This window comes from Empidonax traillii, unplaced genomic scaffold, assembly GCF_003031625.1.
Source record: "Empidonax traillii isolate 1590-97213 ecotype Southwest subspecies unplaced genomic scaffold, ASM303162v1 scaffold101:size1699134, whole genome shotgun sequence".
Classification (NCBI taxonomy): Eukaryota; Metazoa; Chordata; class Aves; order Passeriformes; family Tyrannidae; genus Empidonax; species Empidonax traillii.
Window position 1 is genome coordinate 1508118 of NW_020955294.1, and position 11626 is coordinate 1519743.

General features: G+C 46.4%; 2 protein-coding genes across 2 annotated transcripts in view; both read left to right on the forward strand.

Annotated features, from left to right (window-relative positions):
* Positions 1-2842, forward strand: part of SH2B2 (SH2B adaptor protein 2) — a 30329-nt gene extending 27487 nt beyond the window's left edge. Inside the window, exon 11 of the mRNA XM_027882112.1 lies at positions 2832-2842. The gene's annotated coding sequence lies outside the window, so the exon portion shown is untranslated. The remainder of the gene's footprint in view (positions 1-2831) is intronic.
* On the forward strand, positions 780-10159 carry PRKRIP1 (PRKR interacting protein 1). Its single transcript, XM_027882119.1, has 6 exons — positions 780-922; positions 1912-1990; positions 3399-3499; positions 4254-4339; positions 5994-6061; positions 8364-10159. The coding sequence occupies exons 1-6, from the start codon at positions 803-805 to the stop codon at positions 8477-8479; spliced, it is 570 nt and encodes a 189-aa protein (XP_027737920.1). The 5' UTR covers positions 780-802; the 3' UTR covers positions 8480-10159.
* The last annotated feature ends 1467 nt before the right edge of the window (positions 10160-11626 follow it).

Consider the following 11626-nt stretch of genomic DNA (forward strand, 5'->3'; position numbering starts at 1 on the left):
GTGTATATCTGTGTACATGAGTATCTGAAGGAGGGGTCAGAGGATGAAGCCGGATGTTTCTCAGTGGTGCCGAGCAGTAGAATGAGAGGCAGCAGGCAGAGACTGGAGCACAAGCAGTTCCACCTGAACATGAGACTTGGACCTGTTGGAGCGAGTCCAGGCGAGGCCACCAAGATGATTAGAGGACGATTCCTCCTGTGAGGAAAGGCTGAGAGACTTGGGGTTGTTCAGCCTGCAAAAGGGAAGGCTTCAGGGTGACCCAATTGTGGCCTTGCACAGTACCTGAAGGGAGTCAACAAGAAAGATGGAGAGGGACTTTTTACAAGGACATGTAGTGACAGGACAAGGGGGAATGGCTTTAAACTGACAGAGGGCAGGGTTAGGTGGGATGCTGAGAAGAAATTACTCCCTGTGAAGGTAGTGAGGCACTGGAACAGGCTGCCCAGACAAGCTATGGCTGGCCAGTCCCTGGAAGTGTCCAAGACCAGGTTGGGTGGGGCTTGGAGCAAGGGACGTGGTGAAGTCAACGCCCCTGGTGGTGTGTAAGGAAAGGACTGGACATGGCACTCGGTGCTCTGGTGTGGTTGGCAGCTTGGTGTTCGGCCACAGGTCGGGCTCCATGTATTGCAGCCTAACCGATTCAGTGATTCTGTGACTCTATTGCTATTCGCGGGGAGGGCTCCGAACTCCCCTCACGGCGCCCCCGCCCCTCCCGGGCCCTCAGCCAGACCCGCCATGACGGGGCGGGGGAGCGTCGCGCGCCGTGACGTCACGGGGGGCGGGGCACGGCCAAGGCTGGAACATGGCGGCGCCCTCGGCCCCGCGGCCGCCCCGGCCCCGCAAGGAGCCGCAGCCGCTCGTCATCCCCCGCAGCGCGGCCGAGGAGCAGCGCCTCCGCCTCGAGCGCCTCATGAGGAACCCGGTGAGGGCGGCGGGACCGGGGGCGGGAGAGGGGGGAAAGGAGGGACAATGAGATCCCTCCACCCCCAGGGTCCGTGAGGGGAGGGGGACACCGGGACCCCACAGTGCACCTCCAGGGTGCGTGAGGGGAGAGGGACCGGCACGCCCGCCCTGGGGTCTGTGAGGAGAGAGGGGCCGACCCCCCTCTCCCTTCCTTCTTCCCGGTTCCATGAGGGGAGACAGATCGATATCCCCCGCCCTTTCCTCCTGTTTGGGTCCTCGAGGGGAGAGGGACTGACACCCGCCCCACACACTGGGTTGTCATGTTGGGAGAGGGACTTTTCTGGGGTGCTGTTAAGGGGAGAGACCCTTTTCTGGGGACCCAGGGGGAGGACTGGCTCCTCAGTGCTCTCTGCCCGCTGGTCTTTGCTCTTCCCACTGCTTTTAATGACCCCAGTTCTTCTAACTGGGTGCTTCAATCCTTTCCCAAGGAGGTGCTTGCCAGGAGGAGACTCTCACCCCTGCCCTGTGTGTTCTGGAGCAGCTGAGATGTCCCTGTACCGCGTTCTTCCTCTGACCTTGCACCATGTGTTCTCCCTCCCCTGCTCTTCCCTGTCCTCTAGATCTGGCATGGAAGGTGCACAAATGCCTTTCATCACTTCCCAGACTACTGGTAGTGGGAGCAGACTCAGCTCCCGCGAGTGCTTGGAGGTGCTGACATGCTTCCACCTGGTTCCCATACCGAAAAGAAGCACAGACACTGCTAATCCTCCCGGGGTTTGTTGACCTGCAGGCCTGAATGTGAGGGACAGAGAGGATCCCTTCTGATTCTCCTCTTCTGCCTGCTCCTGCTCCCTGTGCGTGAAGAAATGGCTGCAGCTGTGCTCCTTCTGAGATCTGTCAGCTGATGGAAGAGGCTGTTGTCAGACATGTCCTGCCTTTCAGCAATGTGTTAAAATTGCAGACTTTGCTCCTAGAAGATACTGATGGCTGGTTGGTTTGTTCTTGCAGGAAAAGACTGTACCAATCCCCGAAAAACTGAACGAATGGGCACCGCGGCCTCCCCCGGAGTTCGTTAGAGATGTGATGGGTAAAGATTCTGTTCTTCAGATACCCCCAGGGTCAGCCACATTTAACTCAGAAAAGTGCTTAACAGGGGAGGACAGAGATGGTTTTTCTGTTGCTCATTTTGCTGGAGGAAAGAGGTGTGAAATGTGCTTTGAGAGTTGCATTTTCGAGTTTTATTTGGTTCTCGGGTCCCGCTTTTCTGCCGGTAGTCAGGATGCAAAGTGAACAGAGCCCGTGGCACTGCAGCACGTGGGCTGCCTGCAGTGCAATAAGCTGCTGCTCTGGTGATGACAAGTAAATGATGATAAGTAAATCTGTCTTTCCCGCTGATTTGAGAGTGCTCTGGAAGCTTACAATTATGAAGCCCTTCTGGCTGCTTTGAGCCTGGATCTCAGGCACGTGCAGCAGGTATGGTTGTGTGTGGTCAGGCAGGGAGCTGGCAGCTGTGCGAGGAACCTGGCCCAAATACCCTGCTTATACTTTACTTTTACCTGCAGGGATTAAATATAGTAGTTGTGGTATAAACTGTGTCTGCATGTAGAAGTTCTGTCTTTCTCTGGGACCTTCATCCTTCGTAGAGGTTGACTTGTTCTTACCTCAGAATAACTGATCTTGCACTGAAGTTTTTATACACTTTGGAATAAACTCTTCTGCTTATTGGAACTCCCTCGTGGCTTTTTCAAATAGCTTTGCTGTGTGCTTGAGTCAAACTGTCTTGTTTTTCTGGGAGCACCTGACATGCTGGGATTCTGCTGGTATTCAAGAGCACCCCTGTTGAAGACCCAGCTGCTGTGTTTTAATTAAGTGTCTTTTTTGAGGCTTGTATTCCTGTGCTTTGCCTTAAGAAATGGCTCAGCAGACAGAGGAAGAGCACGGAGAGTGATGTTGAAAGCTCCTGTGAGACTTCAACATGCAGGCTGATGCCAGGAAGAGAGAGCTGTGGGCATTTCATCTGTGAAGAAACAGTCAGAAACTGTCAGTGGTATCTGTCTTGCGTGGGAAAGTACAATATGATGGGGTTTATCTCCTTTCTGTTGACCTTTATTTTTTGTGTGAGATGCTGAAAATCAGTCAGAAGCAGCCCCAGTAGGATGTTTCAGCTCACCTCTGCCTGTAAGAGAACGGGGAGTATATTTGATGTCTGGTTCTTTGCCTGTCTTGATGTGCAGCTAAGACTGGGCTCTCCAGGGGGAGTAATCAACCAGTAGGACCTGCAGTGACCCATAAGTGGGTGGGTTTGCAGCTCTCTTTGAGTTTTGTCTGTGAGCAATTTTAGCTTATATAAAACAGTGACACGCTCTGCGTGTCGTTGGTAGATTTTCGACTGACAGTGCCCTTTCATGTGTCCCATCCCTCAGCATCTAGCTGTAGTTATTTGGGAGAATCTACACACGTTCTTTCCTAGCAGACTTGCCTGTTCTTCGCTGCAGGTTCCAGTGCTGGAGCCGGGAGCGGGGAGTTCCACGTGTACCGGCATCTCCGGCGGCGAGAGTACCAGAGGCAAGATTTCATGGATGCCATGGCTGAGAAGGTCAGCACAACTCTTTATAGTTCCCCTCACCCCCGAATATTCGGTGTTCACTGCAAATCTGTGTTTTCTTTGAAAGTCATGTACAAATAATCCCATTCTGAGCCACCCCTTGTCAGAGGAGTCTGTAGGAGTGTGTGATACGTGGCGTCTGTGTCAGTACTGAAACATTTGGTGCTTTGTGTCAGACATGCTCCATCTCCTGTGTTCCCTGGAGTCCTAGCACACAGTAAGACACGTGAGTGTGTGTGTTCTCAGGTTGGCTTGAAAATGCTTTAAAACCTAGGAATCCCTTTTATTATCACTGTCTTGCACAGACAGAATCAAGGCAAGCACCTGTGCATGGAGTTCAGATGTTTTTTTAAGTCGTGGTCGAGTAGAATGGCCTCTCAGAGAACATTATTGTTATACTCTCTCTTGGCTGAGTCCTTTGATCCATATGTTAATGTTTATGTCTCCAATTATTCACTTGTTTTTACCGACACATTCATTAAGGCAGAAGCCCAACCTTCCTCACCTGTTCTGGTCAGGATTCCTCCCTCAGAAGGTTTCAGTGTTTGGCTCAGGCTGCAGGTTAAAAGTGCTGTCTGTACAGCAGTCATCCCTAGGACATGGCTTTGTATAAAGAAACCAGACAAAATCTGGCAGAGCTCCCTTCTGTATTTTGCTAAAAGATTTCTCCCTAAAAGGACATGACTTTTAAAAGAAATATTTTAATTTAGATTGTGACCAAAGTATGACATGTGATCAATTACAGCAAAGACTAGATGAGGAATTCCAGAAGAAACTGGAGAGGAATAAGATGATTGCAGAAGAGCAAACAGCAAAACGCAGAAGGAAGCGGTAAGGGCAGATTTTTCCCAGGAGGCTTGACATGGAAACCCTCACACCCTTGTGCCTCATCTGTAGCTGCATGCTTTGGATGAACGCTGTCATTCTGTGTCTGCATCTATCAGCTGGCAAGTCTGGTTGTGGAAATTAAATTTGTCAGTGTCATTGTTTGGTTTTTTAAGGTAGCTGTAAACCTGACAGGCTTTGCTGGCGTGGTTTCTTCTCCGTGCCATCACTGGCAGGATAACTCGGGACTGGTTGAGCTGCTTTTGCTGACTCCGTGGTCTTGACTGCATCGTGCCTCACTGCATATTTGTTGTAACAGTGTCAGGAAAGGTTTGTGTTTATATCTGGCTTAAATTAACATCTGAATCGTCTGATACCAAGCAGCTTCAGTGCAAAACTGGGTGCTGCTTAGTGGATAGGCCACTTCTGCCTGCAGATCAAGTCTAGTAAGTTAAATGAAAATACTAAAAAATATTAAATCCATCTTGCTCCTAAATTCTAGACACAATGAAACAATTACAAGATTGATGGTCTCAAGAAGCAGCCTGAACATCGTAGTGCAGTGATACAGGAATTTAAATCCCACTCTCTTTATCCACCACGTGTTTCAGAAATAGCAGAATATCACGGCCCGGCTCTTTCACAGTGTCTGACCCTGAGCAGCCTCTCCCTCGCTGCTTTGCATCCTGTGGCTGAGAGCTGCTGTGGAAGGGCCTGTGCAAAGTGACTCACTGCCACGTTAACACAAAAGTGCTCAACACAAACACTGTTGCCATCTTAGTTTAATTTCATGTGGTCCAACAGATGGCCACCAAGTCAGATCTGGCCTGCTGCCTCTTCCCTGGCTGAGAGGGAGAACAACTGTTCCAACAGCAGATGCTGCCTAAACACTAACACCTCCTTGTCCCCCTTCTATGGTCTAATGGTGCAGGACCCAAGTGGCTTTGCTCTGTAGGAGCCCCTCTAATTTCCCTCACCACCCTTCTCTTCTGTCCTGACCTAACAGTACTTGGCTCTCTCTTTCAAGAGAATTCGCTTATGGTGGTGAGAGAGGAACATAAATCCTAGGCTGCTCTGCCTGTGTCTGACATTAACTTGCCTGATTGCCTTTTCTGGGCAAACAAAACTGGGTTTTATGAACAGCATTTCCCTCTTACTGCTAGTGTTATTCCAAGGACCCAATATCCCGAGGAAGTACAGCCAAAGAGGAAGGTCAAAGCATACTGCACTATTTTTTTTTTTTTTTAATTTTTTTTTTCAGTTAAAGTATATATTACTGGTGGTATTTCCCCCCCAGTGTTCAGTTACAGCAGTCTGGGTTTTAACACCATTTTCTCTTTTTGTTCATTGGGCTAGGTAGCTAAAATATGGGGGCAGTTTCATTTTTGTTCCATCAGTGTTCTTTTAGATTCTTGTGTATCATACAGTTTGGGTTGCAGTGGCATCATGGAAGACTTAAAAGATCCATTAGACTAAAATCAACTGAGAAAAGTTTCTGTTGATCATGTGCTAAGTTTGCTCTTGCTGAATTTTCAGTTAAGGCCAAATTTAAATTCAACTTCGGAAATCAGCTTTTCCAATATGTCCTTTATCAGTGTATGAACGTTCAGAAGCTTCACAGTATAGGATTTGTCACGGGTTCTTTTCCTTTGCTTTACAGCCAGAAGTTAAAAGAGAAGAAGCTGCAAGCTAAGAAAAATAAACTTGAACAAAAGAAGCAGGAAAAAGGTCAGTGAAATTTGTTTTTCTTTCCTCAAGACTCAGTTCCCTAATTGAAGCCTAGAAGGGTTTTTTCCACCCTCCCACCCCAAGCATTCTCAATACGTGGATTGAAGCCTGAGCCTTAAGCTTGTTATTTTAGCTAATGTTTCAAAATCCTCTTTGAAAGCCATCTATGTTGAGATTTAATCTTACAAATAACTTGGCTGTTTGTGAATATTTTCCCTTTATTAGGGGAAATTTTGGACAGCAAACATTGGAATCCGATTTGGTTGTTTGTGGATGTTTTGCCCCAGCTATTCTAACAAACTGCAGATTTAGAACATCATCTGCTCAAAAAGGCAGTATTGTTCAAGGCTGTGCTTTTTTTTTTTTTATGTATATTTTGAATGCTTATGGAGAAAACAGGTGGAAAAAAATGCACAGCTTGGGCAGCAAGAAACGATTGTGTGCGTAAGAAATTGAGCCACCTTGGTGCCATCTGTTCCACACAACTATTTTATTTGCATAGAAATAAACATGGGAAACCTGACTGCCTCTGTCCTCCTGCAGTCTTGAAAATTAATGTTCAGCCGTGTCAGTGTAACTGTTTGCTCAAACTTTTGCGTATTGTTGCTTCTTTTCAGTGAGTTTATTTTAGCTTACTCTTTCAAATAGTTGTCCTTTGTGGATTAGCTCACTAACTGCAGTAATTCTTAAAGTTACAGCAGTTGCTGGTAATTCTGCTGGAACAGTGACTTGTCTGACAGTTCTACCTTAATTCTGCTTTGCTTTTCAGAGTTGGATCTGTTTCAGCTGAACCACTGCCAGCCTCCCATGTAAACACGGGAGGACAAATTACTTGTTAGGTTAATTTTACTTGTGACAGCAAGTGAATGTAGCAGAGTAGGTTTTTTGGGTGTTTTGTTTTTGTTCTGTTGGGGTTTTTTTTTAAGCTACTCATTTATCACTTGTAACTAGGAGGAGGATTTAAGTATGAGTCAACATAGTTTTGTTCATTTCGAGTGAACAAAACAGAATACCCATCCCTTTAGGGAGTGGCTGGGAGAGAGGAGAGCTGGATCAGGGACTGGCACTGCTGTGTACCAGTTGTGGGGCTGGAGTGGTTTTGTTTGACACAAGTTCCTGAAAGACAGAATCCAAACTCCCCTGTCTTTATTACATGTTTAACTCTTTACAGTTTGTGGTTCTCTATGTAAAATAATAATAATAGTAGTAGTAATAACAATGATAATAATACCAGTAGAGACAGAAGCCCCTGATAGCCATCTCTATTCTCTACTCAGAACAGCCTTTTCTTTTTCTAGTTTTGTGTGCCCCGGTTCAGATCTGAGTTTTCCCAAATTAAGTGAAGTGCATTTGTTGTGTGTAGTAGGAAAGCATTTATCTTCCTTTTTGAATAGATGAATGAAACCTCTGAATTGCCATCTTTCACCTTTGTTGTAGTAAATACACTCACAATAAGGGTTGGCAGTGAATCAGGTCAGCTGTTAAAGTTGTATTATTGTACAAACCCCTAAGACGAAATGAAAGTTCAGAACTTCACCACGCGGTGGCATCAGATCACTGATCCTAAATCCAACGTGTAACTGGTCAGGACATGAGCTTGACTGGGCCTGAGGAACTGTAAAGAGCAGAAAAAATCAGATTCGGGTCCCACTTGATCCTGTATCTCATTTTCATGATTGGTTATTTAATTTCTATTAAGTGTTTTCTATTAGCAGGCCTCATGAGTTTTCTGTGACCCTTGTTAACCTTAGGCACATCTTAGTGGGTTCCTGGACTTGCAGTATAGCAAACAGTCTGTAAAAGTTGATGGCACCCTGTGGAGTTTGTCTGTCCTTGGATAGGTGTAGGAATATACTCAGTCTTGTTCGTGGCTTCCCAGTGCTCTGTAACAGTACTCTGTGATCCTTGAAAGTTCATGCCAACCTGCAGAGGTTGGGAATGGGGTAATCCATCATCCCCGGTGTTTGACTACCTCTGTTTGAAGAGATAATGTTCTATAGGAGGTGGACTTGGTAACACTAGAGGTAAGGGAATATTTCTCCAAGGGGGAATTTGATATTCCGAGCTCCCTGTCTCTCGGTGGAATGAACATAACCTGATACATGTTTCCTGAATATCTGGGACTACTTAGTTGTGAGATATTTAACAAGGAAGACACAGGGGAATATGTTATCCACCCGTGCTAATTAGCATGACCTAATAATACACATTTCCTTAGCAGCTGGGACTGTTTTGTTGTGAAATACTTGAGAAGGAAGACAGGTGGGAACACCTTACGGATTCACCCTGTTTGTGTTTGTAGAACCTGATCAATCCCAAGAGCGAGGCAGCAGCGAGGATGACGAAGAGGACAGCAAGGAGGAGGAAGAGAAGGAAGATGACGCTGAAGAGCCAAGTTTTGTGATGGGAAGAGGATGAGGCCTTTCAGGGACAGCTGGAAACACTGTTCATTGCTTTATATCCAGGAGCATGAAAGCCTTTCATCTCAGCCAAGCAGAACCCATTGGCCGTACGTTACATCTGCTTAACGGGGCATGGCCTTCACGTCACAGGCCCGAGAGATAATGATAGAGAAATGCCAAATAAGAGATTTTTTTCTTAATTGCTTGTATAACTGCTGTGCAGTCTGCTCTAAGTTTGCTCTAAAGAGTCAGCCATAAGTCTCTGTGACCCTGGAGTTCTTTCTAACGTGGCCCAGAGTGTTTTTCTGTCTGAAAGCTAAAACATATCCATTACCATTTAAGGAAAATATAACTGTGAAGGCTACGTATTCTACTTATGGCGGAGCTGGTAGCAGTGGGATACATGAATCTAAGGGAAGAGTTCAACCTGAAGTAGAAAAGTGGTCTGTAGCCAGACTCTCCTGCACTGTGAGTGTTCTGAATTTGGGGTTTTGTATGGGGTCACCTCTAACCCAAAGAAATCACTTTATGTTGCTAGACAAGTTCTATAGATTTTTAATCGGGATCCCTTTTTTATTGCTAAAACTTTTCCCTATTGCTTTTCTTCCATGTTTTTTAAATTAATAAAAGGGATGTGTTGGATTGTTCTGTCTTCTATTTTTTTTTTTTTTTAAGAGGATTTCAGTAAAATAAAGAGATGCTTGCAGGGCTGCAGAAAAGGAGAAAGAGATCAAGTGATTTGGCACACGTGAAACTATGGAAAAGGTGTTAGCTGCATGCCACTTAGTTTTTGCTTTTGGATTGGAACAATGTATTTTCCCAAAGATTATGTCTGTAAAGCCTCCAGGTCCTGTGGCAGAAAGGCTTGGAATGGAATAATTCTGCTTGTGTTACAGCTTCATGTAATGACACCTGCCTTTCTCTCTGCTTGAGCTCTCTGCTTTGCACTTTGGATTCCCCAGGAGGAATGATAACATCTATATATACATTTACTTACTGGTGCTTAAATGAAAAGCATATGCAGTGGTGGGTTTACTTGTAACTTTGATTGTTGTCTTTTCAGTGTATCTTTAATTAGAAGTGCCTGCTGGCTTTCAGACGTGCTCATCCCAGAGCCTTGCATCCAGAATGTGGTGCTACTTCTTCTCAAGCCTTGGTTAATGCCAAATTTTTTTAAGCAAAAACAGTAAAAAGGGAGGATCTCTTTTTAGATTTATCCTTTGTTGAGCAGTGCTGCCAGAAATCCTGCATTTTGTCTGAGCTGGCTTTATGTAATGGCTTCTCAGTGGTGTTACTGTGGTGGCTGGGAAGCAGATGTGATCAAGTGCAAGTGATGTTTGTGTTTAGTTCCCCTGTACATACCCAAAGACTTTAGAGCTGAATAACTTTTGACCTGCAAGGTCCATATCCCAGCTGTCCCCCCTCCCAGTTAGAGATCCGCATGGAACTGTTTTCTGCTCAGTCTCCCCAGAGGCAGGTTGTGGCAATGTTTCATTCCTGAGCACTTCTGGTGCAGGATGGATGTTCTGCACCTGGCATTTTCCCTATGGAGAGATGAGTTATGAGCACTGCTTCATGTGAATCCCCCTTAGGGCAGGCAAACCCTGTGGATACTGTGGGATAAGCCATAAAAATACAGTGTTTTTTATGGACAGAGAAGAACTGAGAGCCTCACAAATAAAGATGTTCTGCCTCTAAGCTTGTCAGGCCTTTGAGCTAAGTCCTGTTCTGCATTAAGTAGAGCAGATGTTGGTGATTGAACAAATACAGGTTTATGTGGCCTCATCCTGCCTCCTTAAGATGCCATCCTTACCCATGCTGAATTATTCATGCTCTCCATTTTGCAGGAATGCCGAGTTTGTAGGTGAAATCCATAAACAGCAAAGAGAACATGTTGGTGAAGGTGGGATCTGCCTCACGGTCTGTCTGGCTGGGGTGGCTCAGTGTAGCAGTAGGAGCTGTATTTGGTAGGTGTTGCTGTGAATTCCAAAAAATACTCTGCCGTGTTGTGGTTGTTCCCAGCAGTACGAGCTCGTTGAGAATACAAAGCACTTCAAAGGGAGGTTCCGAGGGATGTTTCTTTGTTAAGGCAAAATGCAGGTACTCTGTGACCTCAAAACTGGGAAAACGTCATCCACAGAGTAGAAAAAGGGAAGTACTCCCGTGTGTAGTAAATCGAGGAACAACTCTACAACTACTTCCTGTTGCAAATAGGGCCCTGACAAAGCAGTAATAATTTAAAGGCTTAAAACTGCCCGGGAGTTTAACCTGCTTATGTTAAACTCTCTTTCTGGATTCTTTTCTAGAAGAGTCCCTCTCCTTTCCCTCATGGAGACTAATCTTCAGGGGTTAAAGTTTGCTCTGTTCCAATTCTACTCGTGAGACCCCGAGCGACAGCGGGCTTAGTGCTAAAACCTAGCAGAGGTGCTCCTGATCGCAGAGGTGAAAAGCACACTCGGGATAAAAAAAAATGTATCTGTCTCTTTATTAGGTTTTTGGGAAGTGTTTTCCTGTCTCTTCCCTCCCCCCGGGCAGAAGGGAATTCAGAATGATGGGATTACCCTGTGATAAAGCTGACCCATTGTGCTGCCTGTCGGCATTTTCTTTATCTCGTTTCCAGGGAAGGAACTCCCTCTCTTTCCCATAAGGCTGTCCCTGTCCTTTTGATGGGTTTATACAGGATTTCCTGCTGAGTCAATAGAGGAGGAGTGCAGGGAGATAGCAGCCGGGATTCCAGGGCACCGGAGGAGGTTGCAGCCCGGCGGAGGCAGAGCAGCGCTGCCTTTTGTCTTATGTAAGTGGCGACTTTTTGCTGTGTAATTAACAACTGTAATAAAAGCACATTTGCATCCCATTGCACCAATACCTTCTCTGTGCCAAGACTTAGAGACAACGCCAGCCCCAGACCCGCCACCACCGTCACTAGTGGGGGATTTTTCAGTCCGACCGTGATTTCAGGAATCCGCAGAGCTGTTTTGGGGGTTTTTTTTGTTGTTTTTTTTGGGGTTTTTTTCCCTGCCAGATGCGCCTTGAGGGGCTGCGACCCCCGGGATCCCACCCGGCTGCGAGTGCCGGGGTCTGCCTTCCCTCTCTGATCACTGAGTACGTCCCCGGTATCGCAGGACCCCCAAAATCCACGGGGTCGCGGTGGGGTCGCGGGCGG

Coding starts and splice junctions, on each gene's coding strand:
- PRKRIP1 (XM_027882119.1), top strand. CDS start 803: ATGGCGGCGCCCTCGGCCCCGCGGCCGCCCCGGCCCCGCAAGGAGCCG. Junction 923..1,911: donor AGCGCCTCATGAGGAACCCG/GTGAGGGCGGCG, acceptor TTGTTCTTGCAG/GAAAAGACTGTACCAATCCC. Junction 6,062..8,363: donor ACAAAAGAAGCAGGAAAAAG/GTCAGTGAAATT, acceptor TTGTGTTTGTAG/AACCTGATCAATCCCAAGAG.